At 46.2% G+C, this 24,583-nt stretch overlaps 1 protein-coding gene across 2 annotated transcripts in view; it reads right to left on the reverse strand.

Moving 5' to 3' along the window:
- LOC137660306 (pre-mRNA-splicing factor SPF27-like) overlaps positions 1-24,583 on the reverse strand; it is a 97,601-nt gene that overhangs the window by 19,282 nt on the left and 53,736 nt on the right. For both annotated transcript variants that reach the window (XM_068395102.1, XM_068395101.1), the window contains exons 3-4: positions 10,815-10,907; positions 6,712-6,884 (exon numbers count right to left, since the gene is read on the reverse strand). In XM_068395102.1, coding sequence (XP_068251203.1) covers positions 6,712-6,884; positions 10,815-10,907 — 266 coding nt within the window. The remainder of the gene's footprint in view (positions 1-6,711; positions 6,885-10,814; positions 10,908-24,583) is intronic.

Here is a 24,583-nt window from a genome sequence, read left to right on the forward strand (position 1 = left end):
ACCTTTCTGATTCGGACCATTGGCTGGATATGTAATGGTGCAGCACGAGCCCTCCACCCTTCTTTTGATGCATCCGAAAAAGGCACCAATTCAGGGGGAGAGACGAGAAGATTGACCCCTTTGCAGAGGTTTGGCTCCGCCAGCCAACACCTGAGGTCCGACTGTTCCTCTAGCCCTATGCAGACTAGGTGCCCCGGGAATCGGAGTGTTGGTTCCACTGGGATTTTAGTGGCCACTAGAGGGATCTCATCCTGAGGCGACTGTTGGGGACTAATCGGGTCAGGGAAGAGAGGTGGCCGAGATGGAGAAGCCAATACTGCGCCAGGAGCTCTTCCCGACTGAGGAAGACCTGTGCTACCTCCCTCAGTCTCTGGATCCTTTCGTCTGATGGGAACGCTTTGTGCCTTAGGGTGTCTAATCACATGCCTAAGTATACCAGTTCTTGAGAGGGGAGCAGATGAGACTTCTCAAGGTTTACCACGATCCCCAGATACTGGCAAAACCTTAGAAGCTCGTCTCGGTGGCGGAGAAGGGCCGCCTCCGAGTCTGCCAGAATCAACCAGTAGTCCAAGTATCTTAGGAGACGGATGCCGACTCTGTGAGCCCAAGATGATACTAAGGCGAATACTCTCGTGCATACCTGGGGTGCTGTGGAAAGACCGAAACACAGTACCCTGAACTGGTAACGCTTCCGTTGAACATGAATCTCAGATACTTCCTGGAAGAAGGGTGAATTGGGGTCTGGAAGTATGTGTCCTTTAGATCTAGAGTGCACATGAAGTCCTGAGGTCTTATCGCTTGCCTGACTGTGTCCACTGTCTCCATCCTGAAAGGTGTTTGTTCGACAAACCTGTTCAGGGCCGAGAGGTCGATGACTGGTCTCCAGTCTCCAGACGCCTTTTTCACAAGAAAGAGTCGACTGTAAAAGCCTGGGGACCCGTCGAGGACCTCCTGGAGAGCGTCCTTCTCCAACATGGACTGGACTTCTACCCTGCGGGCAAACTCCCGTGCGGATCCCATCGCACAGGAGTTCGATGGAATCGGCACTCGAGTCAGTGAAAGGAGAGAGAGCGTGAACGGGATACGATACCCTGAACGAATCACCTCGACCGTCCAAGGTTCGGCCCCGTGGTGAAGCCACCTCTGCCAGTAGCTTTGCAGGCATCCCCCACAGGTGGGCAAATGGGAGGATTACCTGTCCTATTGGGACCGGCCTCAGTCGGATCCCTTCTTTTCCTTTCCTCCACAAAAGGACTTTTTGCTGTGAAAGGCCTGATTCGCACCCTTTTTACCCTGCTGTTTTGGGTCTCTAGCCCTTTTCGGTTGCGGGTTTTGCTATGCTTCCTGCTGTGGCTGAGAGGTGTAAGGTCTAGCTGTTAAGAACTTTTGGATGAGGGAGTCCTGGCTGGACTTCCTCCACCTCTCTGCCACCCGCTCAACATCCTCGGGATGGAACAAAGAATTGCCCTCGAAAGGAGCATTTCTCAGTCTCAATACTTCGGCCTGAGGGAGATGTCTACGGAACTTGCCTATGACAGCATCTCTCTTGTTCAGGATAGTGTTGGCCCAAAGGTTCACTACCTGATGGGAGAGGAACTAGATGGCCCAAGTGCCAGACAATAGGAAAGTCACCAAAGACTTCCTGGAGGGCTCCCGAGACAGGTCCTTAGACTGCATCAGTTGTCCTAAGGATACTAACCAGAATTCAAGCCAGGAAGTAGCCTACATGGCGTACTCCGCCACCTTCTGGTTCACGATTTAAGAGGCCGAAAAGGAGAGAGGAAGTCCCGTAAGTTTCTCGAAGGGTGTGGCCTTCGAGAGCGCCTCTATAAAGTGGTCGAGAGGCAGTGTTGGAAGAAATTCCCCAAGGATCTCATAGTACCTCCTCTAAAACACATACAGAGGAGGTAGGATCTTAGAGGACGAGCTGGAGCGGAGAGAGGAGGTGGACCCAGTATCCTGGGACACTGCCTTCTATTTGGCACTCTTCAACACCTTTGACCAGCCAGGGCAAAGCTGCACTGGTCCTCTGAGGTTTCTGAGTGCCGTAGAACTGGTCAAGGTCCATTTCTTTTCCATCCAGAGGGGCTGCCAATGGATCTGGTAGCCCATTGATGGTACGGATGCAGGCTAGGACCTGCCAGAAGGCACGTTCTAACTCCTTCCTCTCATCCTCCGTAGGCTTAGGGCTAGCGGCTGCTGGCAGAGCGTTGTCCCCGAGATCGCTCTGCCCTTCCACTTCCGAGCTCTCATCCATAAGAGGCCGTTGTGGGTCGAAGTCGTCAACTGGATAGACTGGGGATAAGGAGACTGCCGAGGAGGTGCTCGCTTACGGCTGTCCGGAAGGCAGTGAGGAAGGAAGCCTGGCCGAGGATTTGGGGATGGTGAACAAATCATTCGGTTCTCTCCCACGAGGCCGGAGGTCCTCTGTCTACAAGGGCCTAGAGGGCTTCGTCGGCTTTCGGGTGGAATGTAAGTCCGCTGCCATATGGGGTGAGTCCCGTCCAGTCACAGGTAGTGCCTCCTTAGACACTATCTCAACCGGTGAGGGACGGAAGGGATCTCCATAGGAAGTAACCCTATCCTCCTTGGGGGGCGAAGGACAAATCCTTTTCCTTTTCCCCTTTGGTCTGGCCTGTGGCATCTTGAACTGCAGGGGGCTACCCTGAGGTTCTTGCCTAATCTCCTCCAGAGGTCTTTTGCGAGGGGATGACCGTTTCCCCTTGCCAGAAGGACCCGCATGCGCGGAATCTTCCGAACTCCTCCTAGGGTCGGAGGGAGGAGAGAACCCTGGGATGAGAGGAGGCGATAAATGGATCCTAGGTGTGTCACCTAACGGCTGGGAGCGTCGAACGACTCTTTCATGGTTGATTGATTGATTGATTGAAAGTTTTCTGGCATCCTGACATCTAAGGTCATTGACGCCGATACCATTTACTGTATATGAAAATTAAAAGAGAATTCGATTAAAACCATAAAAATTAAGAAGTCATTAAAATAGTTAAATAGTTTTCAGAAGACCTGCTTCTGAAATAAATCTAAAAATTCCGCTCGCATAGTAAGACACATCATGTCCAAGAATCTTGGCAAGGATAAACCTGCCATCCTCACCTTGAGCCTCAAACAGATATCTATTTCTTAAGTTAGTAAAATTAGGGCATTCGGTCAACAAATGCCTCACTGTTAAAGGTACTAAGCAGTCCTCGCAATACGGTTGGTGTTGGCCCTTCAGCAGAAACTCGTGTGTCAACCGTGTGTGACCAATACGGAGACGACAAAGAGTCGTCTCCCATTTTCGGGGAATCATGTTATACCTCCAAGGTGATATGATATTTGTTACTTCCCTCATTTTATTGCCGTCTTGACTGTCCCAGTGCTGTTGCCATTTATCACAAACCAATTTCTTGATGTAAGGTAGGAGATCGTTACATGGAATGGGATACCTCCTTGGTAACAACTCGGATGCCGCATTCTTCGCCAGTAAATCTGCCTTCTCATCCCGCATTACATTGAATGAGGCGCTACGCCATGGGGGGTCACGGGCTCCTGAGGAACTAAGGGGGAGGTCCTTAGGCAGACACTGCTTCCTGGGTTTAGGAACCAGGGCAGGTTTCCTAACCCTCTTGTCTGAGGAAGGCTTCCCTACAGGCAAGATCGGCACAGGCCTACCCTTAGGGATAGGATCTGGGCTCGGTCGCGCAGGGGACTGTTGTCTCTGATGAGGCCTAGGAGGATTGAGAGATTTATTGTGAGCATCAAGATGGTTGCGCACCGAACTGTTGGTAGGCGGAAGGGTGCTCGTGCGCGCGCCCTTCTTGATTGTGCGCAACAGGTTGTTCGCGCTCGTGGCGTGGAACAGGTGGCTCGCGCGCGTGGCGCGCAACAGGCGCTCGTGGCGCGCAAAAGGTTGCTCGCACGCATGGCGCGCAACAGGTTGCTCGCGCGCGTGGCGCGCAACAGGTTGCTCGCGCGCGTGGCGCGCAACAGGTTGCTCGCGCGCGTGGCGAGCAACAGGTTGCTCGCGCGCGTGGCGAGCAACAGGTTGCTCGCGCGCGTGGCACGCAACAGGTTGCTCGCGCGCGTGGCACGCAACAGGTTGCTCGCGCCCGTGGCACTCAACAGGTTGCTCGCGTGCGTGGCGCGCAACAGGTTGTTCGCACGTGGCGCGCAAAAGGTTGTTCGAGCGCGTGTCGCGCAATAGGTTGTTCGCGCACGTGACAAGCAACAGGATGTTTGCGCATATAGCGCGCTATAGGTTGAACCCGCGCCCCATGTTTGCCATTTCGTTTGCACGCGCCAAATCAGTCGTGTGCGCCAATCCAATCGTGCGCGTCAATTTGGCTGTGCGTGCGAGAGCTCTCAGGGTGGTGAGAGAACTCACTACTACGCTCATCCGAAGGTTCACGATAGCTTGTGTTGTGTGAGCGCGAATGATCAACAAAAGGAGAGTTCAAAAACTCTCTGTCATAAAAAGAATGACCATGGTCACGAGAACCCGAAGGTTCAGCGTGAACTGTGTTGCGCGAACCCTAAGGATCAACGCAATGAGAAACCGAAGTTTCTCTGTAACGAGACCCCGGAGGGTCAACCTAATTAAGGCTACAAGAGACCAAAGGCCCAAAGTAGCCTGCGTTGCGAGACACCGAAGGGTCAGCGCAACAAGAAACCGAAGTTTCCCAGTCACGAACGACCGAAGTATTAGCGTGACTAAAGTTACAAGAGCCCAAGGGTTCAGCGTAACTTAGGTTACGAGACCCCAAAGGGTCAACGTAACAAGGAACCGAGGTTCCTCTGTCACGAGACCCCGAAGGGTCAGCGTGACTGATGGCACGAGAACCCGGAGGTTCAACGTTACCATCGTTACGAAAGCACGATGGTTCAGCGAAACAGAAACCCGAAGGTTTCAAGCCGCGAGAGCCCGATGGTTCAGCAACTCCTGCTGTCATAAGAACCCGCAGGATCAACATGACGAGAGCCATGAGACCCCGAAGGGTCAACGTGAGGAGAACCAGCAGGTTCAAAAAGACGTCCCCTCACAGCCCAAGGAGGATAACGTCCGGGGTGGAGAGGGGTTACCCACGCCTCCACTCTACGAACCTCCGGAGAGGAACGTTCAACAGACTCCGCCCAAGGGGGAGACTGATTGAGGTCTACAGATAATTCCTCCGCAGGGGAGAAGAGTTCACCCGAAGGAGAACTACGCTTATAACAAGGTTCTCGTTCCGCCCTTGGAGGAGAACCAAAAGCGTAAGGAGATTGCCGATGTAAAGAAGCAATCTTCTCTCGCGAACGAGAGATATGTTCCCCTGAAGGGGAAGCTTGCCTTGGAGAGAGCCCTGCCACCGACCCTTGTGGGTTAGCTGACTCCTCGGCGTTGGAACCAGACTCTCGGCCTGACCGACAGGCAACAGCACCTGTGCCCACGAGAGGAAGATCAACCTCCGCAGAGGAAGGAGATGACCGCCTTCTCTCTGCTCCTCTTCGGAGGAGTACGAGGAGAACTTCCTTCGAAGGGGGACCATCAATGCCCAGCGATGGCCACAAAGACACAAGGTCTGGAAAGGAACAGGTGCTCCCTGGGGGAAGGGAAGGAGCTGATTCACTAGGGAAGACGACACCTTCGCCTATCCCACACGGTTGACCTCGAGTCACAAGCCCTACGCTACTGCTCGGCCGTGCCCCAGAAGGGCCTGGTCGAGAATTAGCTTCGGGCAGAGATTTGGGCGTAGAGGAAGCAGAAGCCCGCGATTTCTTCGATTTCGAGGAAGACCCCGAAAGCGAAGATTCGCGCTTAGACTTCTTCTTACGTGCAAACCTCTCCCACTGGGAGGAAAGAGAGACGGTACATCTGCACTCTAACGAGCCAAAAGTAAAAGTGGTTACTCAACTGACAGGTGTGAGCGAGCGGGGTAGCCAGTCTACCCCAACCCCCTTCCGCTAACTAGCAGATGGGGTAATTATCCCTCAATAAAATTGTCTTGGCTGGTTTTCGGCATTGCCAAAAGTAATACCCTATAAATAGCGAAAGGTTTATATCTGTGTCGGAACAACTACAAAATGACAATATTATACTGTATTGTACTGGTAGGAACTCTGACTACCTTGTTGTTTAGGGCACTTTACATTGTGAAGTGAATAAAATAGAAGCAGAAATATAAATCCTAATATGATATCGGAGAGTAGAGTGAAGGAAAGAGAAAAAAATTCACAAAATTTTCCAGTACTGCTACAGGAAATCTAGTGAATGGCTTGTTAATGGTAATACAGAAATATGAACAATACTGTAGACTGGATTGATTCGTGAACTGATGGATCTTTATGCTGTACAAGTGTAAAATACCTGATTACAGCCGTGTACTTCCTGCTTACCGGTAATAAAGGAACATTTCATGACAAAGTGGAAAACATAAATTGAGGAAAAGATGAAAGGAAAAGTAATACCGGTATCTAACTATACATGTTCACTTGATGAAAATGAGATATAGCCAACACACAAACGCTTAGGACAAGGAATATAAACCAAAAATACTTAGAAATTGTAGGAAAACTGAAGGTCAGTTTTAGGCTTACGAAAATTCTGTATTTTTGAAGTTATTAATTCTATGAATACCTAACTACTAGGAAATAATGTCTAAACTTCACATATAGCTACAATAAGAGAGCATTCAATATATTTGGGAAGATCACATAAAAATAAACAAGATAAACTACCTTGTAGCCTGATGTTCTAATTGCGCCATAGAATTATCTACGCACTCACTCCAAGCTGCTACATCAGTCATTTTGCCTGGAGGTGGTGGTGGTAATTCATAACGTTTCATGCTTAGTGTGTCCATTGGCTGTCTGGCAGATACACGTTCAAATTCCACACGCATGACCTCCGTCTGAAGTATTGGTAAGAAGTTTTAAACTTTTGATATATGAATAGTCAATCATAATAAAAACATTGTCAGTTTAAAAATTAACTCTACCTATATACCAAGGCACATCCCCAAATTTTGGGGGGTAGCCGACATCAATCAAATGAAAAAAAAGGGGACCTTTCCTCTCTACGTTCCTCCCAGACTGACAAGGGACTCAACCAAGTTTGGCTGGTACTGATATGGTGCCACAGCCCACCCTCCCCCGTTATCCACCACAGATGAAGCTTCACAATGCTGAATCCCCTACTGCTGCTACCTCTGGGTTATCCAAGGCGACCGGAGGAAGCAGCAGGGCCTACCAGAACTGTGTCACAATCGCTCGCCATTCATTCCTATTTCTAGCACGCTCTCTTGCCTCTCTCACATCTATCCTCCTATCACCCAAAGCTTTCTTCACTCCATCTATCCACCTAAACCTTGGCCTTCCTCTTGTATTTCTCCCATCAACTCTTGCATTCATCACCTTCTTTAGCAGACAGCCATTTTCCATTCTCTCAACATGCCCAAACCACCTCAACACATTCATATCCACTCTAGCTGCTAACTCATTTCTTACACCCGTTCTCACCTTCACTAATTCGTTCCTAACCCTATCTACTCGAGATACACCCCCCATACTCCTCAGACACTTCACCTGAAACACATTCAATTTCAGTCTCTCTGTCGCTTTCATTCCCCTCAACTCCGATCCATACATCACAGTTGGTACAATCACTTTCTCATACAGAACTCTCTTTATATTCATGCCTAACCCTCTATTCTTTACCACTCCCTTCACTGTCACTAACACTTTGCATCCTTCATTAACTCTCAGACGTGCATCTTATTCCACTACACCATTTACTGCAACAACAGACCCCAAGTACTTGAAATAAAAACATTCCAGGTATTTACTTTTTCTATAGCTTTCAGAGTTTTCATTGTTAAAAGTAACCATTTCTATTGTACTGAACCTTTACTTGCAATTATTTCACCTATCATAGCTATAACAGAAGATGTACTTCTGGACAAAGAACATCTATAAGATAATTCTTATTCGATCAAACCTAAAAATGAACAAATATACAAAAGTGATAATAATGTGGAATGACGCTGAAAAATGCATTATAAATGATAAAAGCTAAGAATATTTTACCAAAAATGTTAAGAATAAGATATTTACAATATACTTGAGAATGAATTGCAACTAAAGCTTAAATAAAACAAATTTGGAAATAATTTGTAATTTTCCTAGCTATACAAAACCTGGAGCTCTTTATGTAGGAGTACAGTATCTATTTTGGTAATGAAGGTTAGCCACTGAGTGTTAGGATCAGCCAGTTGTCCAGAAGTCTTTGGAGAACGAAGCCGATCATGACGGACCAGGTTGAAACTAGGGTAAAAACTCTCATGAAATCCTGAGCTGCTGTCAAAACTGAGGAGCTGCACCTTGGCATGGTATGCCTGTATGATCAAAGATACTTCCTTGATGACAGATGTCCTGGAATCTAGGAATATGAGTCCTAGGGGTCGAACATATACAGGAAATCTTGTAGACTAATTGCTCTTCTGACCGTATGCCTTCTCCGGCAAATCTACCTGCCAGCCGAAAGAGCAGTTCGTCACAGAGCCACTTTACCCCACAAGGAAAACTAGCAAGATGGGAAGTGTGACATTAAATAGTGGTCACTACCAGAGGATATGACGAGCTGCCTGTCACACAGAATTATTTGATTTATAAAGTAGTTTTTATGGTATGATTTTCAATACAATTGATATCATATCAGTGGAGAAAAACAATACCCAGTTTTTTTTTTTTAAATCACGATTTTTGCTAATAAATCAAAAAATTTTTGATCAAATGACTTGAAATTATTGTATGATGACGGTATTATATGTCTAAAACATATACAGTATAGAAAATGGAGTTTTTATGATAAAACAAAGTTTTGTGAATACTTACCTGGCAGTTATATATACATAGCTAATTATCTCTATTTCGGCAGAATTTTTCTAAAACTAGGCAACCGCCTTGTGGTGGTTGGGTGGTAACACCCGTTAAAGGGTGGTAGGAGGAATCATTCCCGTTTTCTGTTCTTCAGTTCATCTCTGCCGGCCGGATCGATAACACGTTGGTCCGTCATTAAGAGTTTTTCTTCGCTTTCCCTGCTCGGTGTACCAGTCTGCTTTTTTGGTGAAGTACTCTGATTTGGGGTTTTGGCGATCGTTGTATTTTGTTTTCTCTTAGCTTTTTTTTTGTGCTGTTTTTCATTATGAGTGAAAAGAGTCATTACCGTATCTGTGCGAATGAGGAATGTAAGGTGCATTTTGAATAATTAGAAGAAAAAAAAATGCAAGACATAGCGGACAGTCCACTTAAGCCGATATCATCCAATCTAAAAAAGCATGACTTTTAATAGATAATTGTGCTGGAGTGGATATGAATGTGTTGAGGTGGTTTGGCCATGTTGAGAGAATGGAAAATGGCTGTCTGCTAAAGAAGGTGATGAATGCAAGAGTTGATGGGAGAAGTACAAGAGGAAGGCCAAGGTTTGGGTGGATGGATGGAGTGAAGGAAGCTCTGGGTGATAGGAGGATAGATGTGAGAAGCAAGAGAGCGTGCTAGAAATAGGAATGAATGGCGAGCGATTGTGACGCAGTTCCGGTAGGCCCTGCTGTTTCCTCCGGTGTCTTGGATGACCGAGGTAGCAGCAGTAGGGGATTCAGCATTATGAAGCTTCCTCGGTGGTGGATAATGTGGGAGGGTGGGCTGTGCCACCCTAGCAGTACCAGCCGAACTCGGTTGAGTCCCTTGTCAGGCTGGGAGGAACATAGAGAGGAGACATCCCCATTTTTTGCTTCATTTATCTGATGTCAGCTACCCCCCAAAATTGGGAGAAGTGCCTTGGTGTATGTATGTATGATTAAAGCATTTTTCACTTTTGTTTTCTATTCCAAGTGCATTTCAACCATCAACTAATAACCCTTTTACCCCCAAAGGACGTACTGGTACGTTTCACAAAAGCCATCCCTTTACCCCCATGGACGTACCGGTACGTCCTTGCAAAAAAATGCTATAAAAATTATTTTTTTCATATTTTTGATATTTTTTTGAGAAAATTCAGACATTTTCCAAGAGAATGAGACCAACCTGACCTCCCTATGACAAAAATTAGGCTTTTAGAGCAATTTAAAAGAAATATACACCAAAATGTGCTGGGAAAAAAGTAACCCCTTGGGGGTTAAGGGTTGGAAATTTCCAAAAAGCCTGGGGGTAAAAGGGTTAATAACTTTTTTTCTGTATAGTATCCCTGAGTGATGTTAGATACAAACAAGTGTTTTGTTGAAAAGTATACAAAGCGTTTTGTGGTGGTGACTAGTTTTATGAGTCGTGGTGATGATTTTTGGTTTATTAGTTGTTTTACCTTGTAATGAAGTTGTGTTAATAATGTACAATTACATCTGAAAAGTAGTATGAACTAAAATACCATTACAGAAAGCACTGGAAAAAAAATTTAGAGCAGTAGAGTTGGTTACCTAGAGAGTTAGTCAACCGCAAGTAGGTAATGGTTGGCCATCCTTGGGCAGCAAGTATTTGCAGATTTTTGCTTTTCGCCCAGGTCTCTGTAACCAAACACCCCCCGCTATGTACTAAGTGTGCGACATGTATACCGTGATATGCCAAAGAACTATTAAAGAAAAAACTGCTCAAAAGGACATTTCAATAAATCAAGCTTGCTTGCTTAACAGTTTAAAAACATATCAACATTTCCTCAAAAATTCTTCAGTACATTTATAGAATGCAATTAAAAACCTGATGTAATATACAGTAATATTGACTGAAAAAAATTATTACCACAACTTAACAGTACTGTATACAAAAATATTTCTCAAGCACTCAAGTTCTCTTACCTCAAATGCAGACAAATTTAGGGGCTGAAGGTGTTCAAGATAATTTTTTGTAGGGCGGTATCTCTTTTTCTCATCTTCTACCATAGCAATTGCCTACAAATACAAATACACATTAGGATACTGAAACCACTAAAAATGGAGGGATACAACATTGTATTTACTTAATTTTAATCCATAATTTATGATATTCTATGATAAAATTAACAAGAATTTTGTTAGCAGGCATGTTTCATAATTCCCCCAAAAAAAAAGAAAAGAAAAAAAAATTCTCAATGCTAGTCTTTCAAGAGCAACACTTTTTTTTTGTGCAGTCAAAAATTATGGCAGTGAGAAACAAAAGGGGTTAGGAGAAGAGTGAAACAATTATAAAGAGAACTGTAAAAAATCATGGACTTACATTAAAAAAAAATCTATTTTCTTTTTATAAAAACTTGAATGGTTTGACTTACAAACATCACAAATTTCTAAGTAATTTGTATTTTTCCTAACATACTTACCTAGAACTACCTTCTTAGGAGTTACTGGTTAACTCTACCTAACCGACCAGCTTTTTGTATAGTTTACCCTCTTCCCGTTTTCTACGGGGTCAACCTCTGGCAGTGTGGTACGTGCCCTGAGGCGACCCGGGGTCGGGCAGCGTGCTAGCTCAGGTCGAATCGTCAGTAAGTTTCGTTGGACAACGTATTACTCGATCCTGCAGGTTCTCGGGGAAGGATGGGTGGGCCATAACCCGAAGGTAGTTCTAGGTAAGTATGTTAGGAAAAATACAAATTACTTAGAAAATTTGTGATTTGTTCCAACATGGTTACTTACCTAGAACTACCTTCTTAGGAGACTTACACTTTAGGAGGTGGGAGTGTCCTGCAGGGATCAGAATTCGACGGGGAGGCACACGAGAGAGGGAACCTCTAAGGAGGTCTTGGTTCCACGACCACTAGAAAACTGCACGAAAAGTAGGGGAAACTATCCAAAAAGCTCACTTAGTGTGTAAATGGCTTACCTTTTCAAAACCAATTCCGATACATGTCCTCTTGAAGGGTGTTCCTTTCAGTGATTAAGGTCTTTTCAACATCTTCCTGGCCCGGACGGTCCGGGGAAGGAAGGAAAAAGGGGGGGGTAAGGTTAAGGAAGGAACTAGTGTCTCTTGGCATTAACACCCCCGGTTACCCTGGGGCTATGACCTTAGATCTCTTGAAGGGCCGAAACGATTGGGCCAATGGAAAACCTGTCCAAGGATTTTCTCGTACAATCTTTGAGATAGTGTTCCGTGAAGGTGGACTGTCTAGACCAGGTCCCAACCTTCAGGATCTTACCCACAGCCATGTTTTTCTCGAAAGCCAGAGAGGTGCTCAGAGCTCTAATATCATGAGGCCTTGGTTTTCCTGGGAGAGGAGTCCAAGAAGCCTCGTAGGCCCTCCTTATCACCTGTCGCAGCCAGAAAGAGATAGAATTCTTCGAGACCGGTTTCTTCACACGGCCTGTTGAGATGAATAAATTTTTGATCTGAGGACGGTATTTTGCAGTCCTCTCCAGGTATTTTCTTACTGTTCTCATGGGACATAAGAGTACTGTAGATCCTTCGGGTTGTCGGAGCGAGGGATGGCTGGCACCGAAAAACCATCAAACCGAGGATCCCAACACGCTGGGTTCTGCGTCTTCGCCACAAAACTAGGGACGAACCTAAAGACAACTTCTCTCCACCCTTTGGAGTGTGAGACCTTGTAAGAGAGGCCGTGTAACTCGCTAACTCTCTTCGCCGAGGCCAGGGATAAAAGAAAGGCTGTTTTAAGGGTGAGTTCTCTGTCTAGTGCGTCCCTGAGAGGTTCGAAGGACGGCTCTGACAGAACTTTGAGAACTCTGGCTAGGTCCCACTGCGGAACCCGTACCTCCTGGGGGGGACATGATTGCTCAAAACTGCGGATGAGCATAGAGATGTGCCTTGAGGCTCCCAAGTCAATGCCCCTAAGGAGGAAGACTTGACCTAGGGCTGCTCGAACTCCTTTGATGGCCGGAATGGACGAACCCACGTCGTCTCTCAGGTACACCAGAAAGTCTGCTATGTCCTGGATCGATGCCCCTAAGGGCCTAATGTTTTTGGATGCACACCACTTCAGGAAGACTGCCCACTTTGCCTGGTAGACTACCGCCGAGGAACGCCGTAGATAACCCGACATCCTTGCCGCGGTTCTCAATGAGTATACTTCTTTCTTCAGGAGCTTCTCGATAACCTCCACGCGTGAAGGCGGAGGGATCGAGGGTTTTCGTGCCACCTGTGAAAATGAGGTTGACGCAGGAGGTCTGGCCTGTCCGGAAGTGGCCAAGGAGGACGAAGAGCTAATTCCTTTAGGTCTGCGAACCAGTCTCTCTCCGGCCACCAGGGCGCTACTAAAGTCATCGACAGGTTGGACGACACTCTCACTCTGTTCAACACTTGCCTGATCAAACTGAAGGGAGGGAAGGCGTACACATCGAGACCGTCCCAGGGATGTTGGAGGGCATCCTCGAACGCTGCTGACGGGTCTGGGATTGGAGAACAGAACACGGGGAGTTGGGCATTCAGACGTGTGGCGAATAAGTTTATCACTGGGGAGCCCCACATTAGGATGACTGCTCGAGCTACCTCCGGGTGTAGGGTCCACTCCGAACCTATCACTTGACCAGCCCTGCTGAGGCCGTCGGCCATCACGTTCCTCTTTCCTGGAATGAACCTTGCCGTCAGTTCTATCCCTTCTTCTGTAGCCCACTCTAACAGTTCCGTGGCTAGGGCGCATAGGACCTTTGACTTCATGCCTCCCTGTTTCTTTACATACGCCCCTACTGTGGCGTTGTCGCACATTAACGCCACAGTGTTCCCTCGCAGGAAGTGTACGAACTGTCGACACGCCCTCAGAACCGCTATCATCTCCAGGATGTTTATATGGAGAGACGCCTCCTCGCTGGACCACTGCCCTTTTGTCGATTTTACTAGCAGGTGTGCTCCCCAACCCTCCTTCGATGCGTCCGTGAACAACAGCATCTCCGGGGGGTCGGAGGTCAATGGCCTTCCCTTCTCTGTGTTCGACCTGATGTTCCACCAAAGAAGGGTCTCTCTCATCTTCGGGAGGACTGGGACTATTTTGTAGGGCTCCTTGCCTTGGGTCCACGACTCCTTCAGATTCCACTGTACCGGGCGGAGCCTGAGTCTCCCTGGCGGTACTAATTTTTCCAGTGAAACCAGATGACCCAGTAACTTCTGCCAGTCCTTGGCCCTCCTGGGTTGTCCCGTCAGGAAGGGTTTAAGGATACGTTCTAGGTTGGCTAACCTCTCCTCTGAGGGGAAGGCCCTTACTAACTGGGTGTCCAGGACCATCCCCAAGTAAGTCATTCTGGTGCTGGGGACTAGTTGGGACTTCCCTAGGTTGACCGTGATCCCTAACACCCTGCAGAAGTCGAGCAACATAACACCTTGCTCCTTCAGTTGTTCCCTTGAGGCAGAAAGAAGCAACCAGTCGTCCAGGTACCTGAGTAGACGTATGCCTTTCTCGTGTGCCCAAGCCGAGATCGTGGCGAACACTCTTGTGAACACTTGCGGGGCCGTCGAGAGGCCGAAGCACAGGGTTTTGAACTGCAGGACACTGGACTCCCACTTGATTCTGAGGAACTTCCTGCTGGAGGGGTGGACGGGGATTTGAAAATAGGCATCCTTGAGGTCGAGAGACATGAGGAAATCCCCCTCCCTCAAGGCTGCTAGCACTGTCTTGGGGGTATCCATTTTGAAGTCCGTCTTTGAGATGAACTTGTTGAGGGCTGAGAGATCTATGACTGGCCTCCACCCTCCTGTCAATTTCCCCACAAGGAAGAGCCTGCTGAAGAAACCCGGGCCGGGGTTCTCCACTGTCTCCAAAGCTCCCTTGTCGATCATGGACGCTACTTCCTCTTGTAGCGCCGACCTCTTCAAGGGGTCCTTTGGAGCCAGGCACTCGGCCCGATGGGCTGTGATGAGAGGGGGAGGCTCTTCTAGGAAAGGGAGTCTGTAGCCCTTCTTCAGGACCGTCACCGTCCAGGGATCCGCACCGAGATCCCGCCATGCTTGCCAAAAATGTCTGAGGCATCCCCCTACTAGGGGCTCCTGAAGGAGTAGGGGGCCTCTCTTCCTACCTTCTTCTGGAGGAGCTGCCCGATCTACCTCTCCTAGCGTTACCGTAGGAGGGTCTGTAGGCTGACTGAGGGCCTGCGGTGGCCCTACGGGTGGGCTGCTGCGAGGCTTGAAGCCAAGGAGCTGAAGGTGGTTCTCTTCGGGGCAGCAAGGGTGTGGCCTGTGAGGAGTGAGGGACGTCCGTTGAGGCTCTTCTAAACGTGGCCTTCCTCATAGGGGGGGGGGCCTAGGATCCGTTTCTCTCACTTTCCTCACCTTCTCCATTGTATTTTCCACCAAATTGATGGGGAAAATGTCATTCCCCCACACGGAGGAATTCCTCAGCCTCCTCGCTTCTCTGTCCGGCAACTTCCGCACCAGTTTGCTCAGTACCGTATCCCTTTTCCTCAGGACCCAGTTTGAAGCCACCGACAGAGACTGGGATGATAAAAACTTAAATGCCTTGCCTCCAGAGCTAACAAGATCCCTCAGCATGACCTGATTTTCTGGGAGGGAGAGGTCGTGGGATGCCTGAAACCCCATCAAAGTGCAAGACCACCAATCTAACCAGGAGGACACGTAGACCAGGTCCTGTGCCATGTCCTCCATCATAGAGGCTTCTGACGGGGAAAAGCACACGGGGGCAGTGGAGGCCGTGTCTTCCGAGGCTCCCTGGTTCAGCGCGGTCACCGCTGCTTCTACCGCACGGGGACCACAGCGATGCCCTTAGGGATCGTAAAAACGTTTCTGGGATTTCAGGCTCGGAAGAAGCTTGGAGGAACTCTGGCTTCTGGGGGCCTCTGCTAGTCCTGCTAAGTACTCATCTATCTGCTCCATCCCCAACTTCACGTCTTGAGCGAGAGGGAGAGACAGAGGGCTTTTGTTGTACCGGGCTGTCGATCATCCTGGACAGTCTGGATAATACGGCCTTTGCAGCTGAGAGCTTGGGTTCATCCAAACGGTGATGCCTCCAAATTAGGGCCAGAACCTTACGGTCGGAGATGTCGTCAGTTGAGCACTCCCCTCCTTCAACCAGGTCTTCCGTCACCAGTTCCTCCGTACGGGGGTATGCCGTGACGATGGGAAAGGCAACGCCCGACGAGCCTGCCAGTGGTATGGGCTGCCCCGTGGGGACGAAGGCATCCGTCATGGGAGTACCAACGCCCGACGAGCCTGCCAGTGGTATGGGCTGCCCCGTGGAGACGAAGGCATCTGTCATGGGAGTACCTTGTTCAACGGGGGGCTCCGTGGATGGGGGATCCATGCGGACCGACGGGCGCCCTTGGTGCTTAAGGAAGGCCTCCAAGGTGCCCGTGGTCGACGCTAAGCTTTCCTTCATACTCCTTATATCCTTCCTAAGGGAAGAAGGGGCGGAGGCTACCGTTGGGTTAGACACTACACGGGGGTCCCGGTTCGAGCCCTCTTGCCGGGCGGCTGGTCCGAAGGAGATAGGAGGATGACACACAGAAGGCGAGGCTCTAGGGAGCCACCCGGAAGCGGCCGCGGCTGTGGAAAACCTAAACAGCTCGCTCCGGGGCACTGTGAAATTAACCCGGTCCTTGGACCTACAGTACTCCTCTTCGCTTTCTTTTTAGAGCAGTGGTTCCCAACCCTGGGGTCGCGACCCCAATTGGGGTCGGCAAGCAATTTTCTTGGGGTCGTGAAGGCATGATAATAATATAAAAGGGGTTGGCTGATATCATTGGATTAGGAGGATTCAGTAGGCTTTACCAAAAATCTTCCCCATTCCTACCTAAGGTGGTATATATAAATCTAAAAAAGGAAGGATAGAATGACCATACTCAAACTGAGTTGTTTCCCTTTTTAGCATATACCTTAATGTGACGATTAACTGGGCCGATCGTTCATATGTACATACATTACATTGCTATCTAGTGGCCTTTTTCAGATCATTTTGTACAGAGGTTTAATAAGAACGATTATCTCTGTGGAAAGTACTTATAGGGTTTATCCATAGATTTAACAAACTGTATTTTATATCTGGTCCCATCCTGTGTTTTGGATACATATACATATATACATATATATGTATATATATATATATATATATATATATATATATATATATATATATATATATATATATATATATATATATATATATATATATATATATATATATATATATATATATATATATATATATATATATATATATATATATATATATATATATATATATATATATATATATATATATATATATATATATATATATATATATATATATATATATATATATATATATATATATATACATATATATACATATATACATTTACACGTATACATATATATATATATATATATATATATATATATATATATATATATATATATATACACGTGTTTATATATATGTATATATATCATTTTCGTTACTTAAAGAGATTGTATCTGGTATGTCTGTGTCACTGCTACCGGTCGGCTTGAACAAACAATGAATTTGTATTAGGAAATTTATAGGTATGGAGCATTGTTATGTTGTAAATTTCATTATTCAACTTTATCAAGTTTTTTATTTGTATTCGCGTAATAGAAAGATTTTGATATTTGAATTATCTATTAATTATGATATTTATTAAAAACTATATTCTATCTACAAATTAGGAAACTCAAAATAGTCATATATGGCGAAAATATTGTTGTTCATAAACTTAGCTGCAGTAAGACATACATATATAAGACAGAAATGACAAATGAGTTGTTGGTGATTACTTAAAATGCAGATACGTTGTATAGTGTAAAATTCCTTAAAAAAATTTAAATGAAAGAAAGGACGAGAGAAGTGTGTATGTATATGTATCTGTGTATATGCATGTGTGTGTGCACTACATACATTTATATAAGACACAAATGCAGACACATTTGTGTTTATAATTATATGTTTTCATAACATTTTCCTTGTTATTATCATAGTTATCATTATCAAGTTTTAATTGATTGATTTTAATCTCTCTCTCTCTCTCTCTCTCTCTCTCTCTCTCTCTCTCTCTCTCTCTCTCTCTCTCTCTCTCTCTCTCTCTCTCTCTCATTTGATTTTGGAATAGGTTGTTGCAATTATGGCAATGGCAAACAACAAAGGAAAGCAGATATATATGGAGGACAACTCTAACATCGGTTATACTTGCTTTATCTCATCAGGAAAAGAAAAAACTCAATTTTTGATGTGCAGTGAAGTGCTCTCAGAAGAATCAATGACTCAAGATAGGTTAAGACATCATTTTGAGTCGAAAAATGCAAAGATCAGTAAAGAAAGCCCATTTTTTTTCCAAGAATAAGCATGTGGATCTAAAAAAAAAAATTCCTTCTTGACAGATAAAGAAAAAAAAAACCGCATGTCATTGATGAGGAATTCATTCACCTTTTGCAAAACACATCGTTCATGACGTAAGCGAAGATAAGGTAGTTAAATCCTCGGAAATTATAACGCTTTCTAATCATACTGTACATCTCCACTTGATCTCATCACATTAAAAGTTGATGAATCAATATATATAGGTAATCTTCCTCGGTTAATAGTTAATGGCGATTTTAAGGATGAATTTCTTTCTTGCAGACCATTAGAAACAAATAAAGCGGGGGTACATTTGAAAAAAAAAAATATAGGATTTCTTAAAAAAAGAGGATAGATGTGGGAAAATGTCGGTGGTATGTGTACTGATGGTGCACCTTCTATGCTAGGTCATAGATCAGGGTTTCAACAGAAGGTAAAGAATATTTCCCCAGAGGTTGTTGGAATTCATAGCATGATACATCGTTAAGTAATTTCTGCACAAACATTGCCAAAGATTTTAAAATTTATGCAATCAGTTGTTAAAACAGTTAACTTTATCTTCCACTTCAGAAAGAAAAACTAAATGCCTTCCAAATGAAGCTGGATGTTTTGGAGTAAATGAAGAAAGAGAAAATTTTGCATGTTTCCCACATTAAATGCATCTGTTGAATAAAAGGACACTGATATTCCATTCAAACAGTTTTCAAAGTTTACTCATTCTCCTTCTTAGTGATCTTAAAAGAGGAATTTAGCCAATATTTTTCCAGAAAAGCCTCAGTTATCCCACACGTTACCTCAAATAAACTATATATTGATAATGTTCCTGAAAGATATCCATAGGAATTTTACTGATCTTATTAGATCTGACAGTGCCAAAGCTGACTTTGATTCTCTAACAGAGATTCAGTTTTGGATACTTCGGTATCCAAATTTGGCTGAAGGTATTCTTAAAATTTTATGCCTTCTTCTTCGACATATGTGTGAAGTGACCTTTTTATTTGTACTTTAAATAAAGTCGAAGCTGAGAACTAATCTCTATGCTGAAGATGAACTACGTTGTGCTTTATCGAAAACATCACTGCGGATTGAGATACTGGAAATGGAAAAGCAGTTTTAACCATCACATAAATCACATCATTGTTTATTATCAAGATAATGCTTGCGTTACTCATATCAATAACATTCTATTATGCAGTGTGTCTTATATAAAGAAATTATATATTATATATAAGTGCATTTTTGGGGTTTTTGCTATTCAATGATAAACAGTGTACTTTAATCAATTATATTCTTTTATCTAAAAAAAAAAAATATACAGATAGCCTTGAAATTTGAGTGGGGTCGCAAAAAGTATGGTTAAGCTGAAATGGGGTCACCACTGGAAGAAGGTTGGGAACCACTGTTTTAGAGGACTTCGACCTTTTCTTACCATGCCTCGATCGGGAACGAGACTTCTTCTTCTTGCGGGATTTCTCCCTCTTCCTCTTGCTAAGGTTCCTGTCCTCGTCCTCTGACGACGAAGAAGAGGAGGAGTCCGATGACGACGACGCTGACGATGATGAGGATGAAGCTCCCCGCCCGCCCGACACGTCCAAGACTGCGGGGGAAATTCACGTCGTTTCTCAGGTGTGGGAGGCTGCAGAAACACGGGGGGTAACGTAGCCGAGGGAGCCGGAGGGGACCGCGCGAGCCCTTTACAGAGCCATTGCTCCACATCCTCTTCTCCTCTAACGGGAGACCTGAAGGCAGTCCTAGGGGCCACCCATGTGGTGGGGTCTGAAGACGATGAACTACCTTTTTCCGTGTCTCCCTCGGCGGTTGACGCACCTGAAACACGCCACGAGGCAAGGGAAGTATCAATACTCGGTCTACCCCACATAGGGTCTTCCGAGGAGACGGGACCTGCGGGCACCAGGCCCTCACCTCCTACCCACACTTCCGCACTACACTCAGGCCCCACACATGCCTGCCCCTCACTGGACACTTCCCCCACAGGAATATCAGACTCTTGGGGAAGGGCAATGGGCCTCTTCCCCGCAACGGACTTACCTCGTCCCCTACGCTAGGTAGGGGAAGAAGGACGGGCGCTACGGTCTGCCGAGGCGTCTGGCGAAACCACAGGCGAAGATATGCTGGAGTCCTTAGGCGACTTCTTAGCTGCCTTCTTCTTCTTCGTTCCGAAGAGCACCGACTGGATCTCCGTCCAATAAACACACTCCGGGCACGTAGAGGTAGGGGAACACGCTTTCCCCCTACACGTGGAGCACAAGGAGTGGGGATCAACCTCAGGCTTGGAAAGGAAAGCCCCGCAAGACTTCCCAGCCACAGGCCCAGGCCAACGACGAGGATGCTCCATAACGCAAAGCTAACACACCAAGAGACACAAGGATGTAAAGGGAAAGTGAAAAGGAAACACGTGGGTAACACGCGGTAAGCACAAAGGATCTGGGGACACAAAGGGTTGCACAAGGTAAGAGAGAGCGCGGAGAGATGTTGATCACGTTGCGACCAGAAACTTACTGACGATTCAACCTGAGCTAGCACGCTGCCCGACCCCGGGGCGCCTCAGGGCACGTACCACACTGCCAGAGGTTGACCCCGTAGAAAACGGGAAGAGGGTAAACTATACAAAAAGCTGGTCGGTTAGGTAGAGTTAACCAGTAACTCCTGAGAAGGTAGTTCTAGGTAAGTAACCGTGTTGGAACAAACATGAATTTTGGATCATTATTATTTATTACTTCCTAAGCTACAACCCTAGTTGGAAAAGCAAGATGCTATAACCCAGGGGCTCCAACAGGGAAAATAGCCCAGAGAAGAAAGGAAACAAGGAAAAATGTTATTTTTATTAGTAAAATAAATTTTTGAATATACTTACCCGATAATCATGTAGCTGTCAACTCCGTTGCCCGACAGAATTCTATGGAGGGATACGCCAGCTATCGCAATACTAGAAGGGGGTGTACTTACCAGCGCCACCTGTGGCCAGGTACTCAAGTACTTCTTGTTGACACCTCCTCAATTATTCCTCGGTCCACTGGTTCTCTATGGGGAGGAAGGGAGGGTCGATTAAATCATGATTATCGGGTAAGTATATTCAAAAATTTATTTTACTAATAAAAATAACATTTTTCAATATTAAACTTACCCGATAATCATGTAGCTGATTCACACCCAGGGGGGTGGGTGAAAAACCAGTGTACAAGACTAAAGGATAGCTAAGTATCCCGTATTTCATATAATCAGTTATCCACAATAACAATGAAATAATAAGTACCTGGTAAGGAAGTCGACTTGAACCGTTACTCTGCCTTTAATAAGATCGTCTTCCTTACTGAGCGCAGCGTTCCTCTTGGGAGGCTGAATCAACTCAAAGGTGCTAAAGTATACAGGGCTGCAACCCATACTAAAGGACCTCATCACAACCTTTAACCTCGGCGCTTCTCAAGAAAGAATTGACCACCCGCCAAATCAACAAGGATGTGGAAGGCTTCTTAGCCGACCGTACAACCCATAAAAAGTATTCAAGAGAAAGGTTAAAAGGTTATGGGATTATGGGAATGTAGTGGCTGAGCCCTCGCCTACTACTGCATTCGTTGCCACGAATGGTCCCAGGGTGTAGCAGTACTCGTAAAGAGACTGGACATCTTTGAGATAGAATGATGCGAACACTGACTTGCTTCTCCAATAGGTTGCATCCATAACACTCTGCAGAGAATGGTTCTGTTTGAAGGCCACTGAAGTAGCCACAGCTCCCACTTCATGTGTCCTTACCTTCAGCAAAGCAAGGTCTTCTTCCTTCAGATGAGAATGTGTTTCTCTAATCAGAAGCCTGAATAGTAAGAAACTGAGTTCTTAGAACTTGGAAAAGAAGGTTTCTTGATAGCACACTATAAGGCTTCTGATTGTCCTTGTAAAGGTTAAGACCTTTTTAGATAGTACCTAAGAGCTCTAACTGGGCAAAGTACTCTCTTCAGATCATTCCCCACCAAGTTGGACAGGCTTGGGATCTCGAACGACTTAGGCCAAGGACGTGAAGGAAGCTCGTTTAGCAAAAACCGAGCTGCAAGGAACATGTAGCCGTTTCAGATGTGAAAACAATGATCCTGCTGAAGGCGTGGATCTCACTTACTCTTTTAGCTGTTGTCAAGCACACGAGGAAAAGAGTTTTTAATGTGAGGTCCTAAAAAGAGGCTGATTGGAGAGGTTCAAATCTTGATGACATAAGGAACCTTAGGACCACGTCTAGATTCCAGCCTGGAGTGGACAACCGACGTTCCTTTGAGGTCTCAAAAGACCTAGGGAGGTCCTGTAGATCTTTGTTGGTGGAAAGATCCAAGCCTCTGTGGCGGAAAACCGCTGCCAACATACTTCTGTAACCCTTGATCGTAGGAGCTGAAAGGGATCTTACTTTCCTTAGATATAACAGGAAGTCAGCAATCTGGGTTACAGTGGTACTGGTTGAGGAAACTGCATTGGTCTTGTACCAGCTACGGAAGACTTCCCCTTGAGACTGATAGATTCTGAGAGTGGATGTACTCCTTGCTTTGGCAATCGTTCTGGCTGCCTCCTTCGAAAAGCCCCTAGCTCTTGAGAGTCTTTCGAAAGTCTGAAGGCAGTCAGACGAAGAGCGTGGAGGATTGGGTGTACCTTCTTTACGTGAGGTAGACTTAGAAGGTTCACTCCTAGAGGAAGAGTCCTGGGAATGTCGACCAGCCATTGCAGTACCTCTAAGAACCATTCTCTCGCGGACCAGAGCGGAGCCAACCAACGTCAGCCGTGTCCCTTTGTGAGAGGAGAACTTCTGAAGTACCCTGTTGACAATCTTGAACGGCGGGAATGCATACAGGTCGAGATGGAACCAATCCAGCAGAAAAGCATCCACGTGAACTGCTGCTGGGTCTGGAATCGGAGAACAATACAACAGGAGTCTCTATGTTATCGAGGTAGTGAACAGATCTATGGTTGGCTGACCCCACAGGGCCCAAAGTCTGTTGCAAACATTCTTGAGAAGGGTCCACTCTGTGGGGATGACCTGACCCTTCCGTCTGAGGTGATCTGCCATGACATTCATACCGCCCTGAATGAACCTCGTTACCAGTTAGCTTTCGATCTTTAGACCAGATGAGTAGGTCCCTTGCAATCTAGAACAACTTCCACAAAAGAGTCCCTCCCTGCTTGAAGATGTAAGCCAGGGCTGTGGTGTTGTCAGAGTCCACCTCCACCACTTTGTTAAGCTGGAGGGACTTGAAGTTTATCAAGGCCAGAATAACCGCCAACAACTCCTTGCAATTGATGTGAAGTGTCCTTTGTTCCTGATTCCATGTTCCCGAGCATTCTTGTCCGTCCAAAGTCGCACCCCAGCCCGTGTCTGATGCGTCCGAGAGGAGACGGCGGTCGTGTTTCTGAACAGCCAAAGGTAGACTTCCTTGAGAAGAAAGCTGTTCTTACACCACGCGAGAGAAGACCTCCTCTCTTCGGAAACAGGAACTGAGACCGTCTCTAGCGTCATGTCCTTTATCCAGTGAGCAGCTAGATGATACTGAAGGGGGGGGAGGTGGAGTCTCCCTAACACGATGAACAGGGCCAGCGATGAAAGTGTCCCTGTTAGACTCATCCACTACCTGACTGAGCATCGGTTCCTTCTCAGCATGCTCTGGATGCATTCTAGGGCTTGGAAGATCCTTGGGGCCGACGGAAAAGTCCGAAAAACTCGACTCTGAAGATCCATACCCAAGGAGACAATGGTCTGGGATGGAACGAGCTGAGACTCCTCAAAATTGACCAGGAGGCCCAGTTCCTTGGTCAGATCCATAGTCCATTTGAAAATCTCCAGACAGCGACGACTTGTGGGAGCTCTTAAAAGCCAGTCGTCTGACGGAGCCGGACACAAGATCATGGTACTGCTGCACAGTCTGTGAACTGTCAATCATGGGCAAGCGAGGAAGTACAGTGACAACCCGAATCTGTCTAGACTGTCTGGGTCGTACAGACAACTCCTTATCGGGTTGCTGAGGTTGCCGCACTGCGTCACAACAAGTCACTTCTGTTGGTTGTTGAACGTCTTCCCCGTGACACATTGACTCCGTAAACAAAAAATCCTCTAACAAGGACTAAGCTTGGACTGCATGTCTTGCAACACAGCTCAAGGTCTAAGGGAGCAGGTGTGGTAACAGACGGGATTAGCGACTGAAGTGGAACCATTACCTTCCCTTAAAGCATGTTACGCTTAAATAAAAGTCCATAGGAGGCTATGCAGCTAAAGGCTCCCTCCAAATGACAGAGTCCTCAAGGGAATATCAGAAGGAGGGAGAAAAGAACTTTCTCATCTACAGGGACCATATCCTAGAAAAGCTAAGT

The sequence above is a fragment of the Palaemon carinicauda genome, chromosome 20, assembly GCF_036898095.1.
Source record: "Palaemon carinicauda isolate YSFRI2023 chromosome 20, ASM3689809v2, whole genome shotgun sequence".
Classification (NCBI taxonomy): Eukaryota; Metazoa; Arthropoda; class Malacostraca; order Decapoda; family Palaemonidae; genus Palaemon; species Palaemon carinicauda.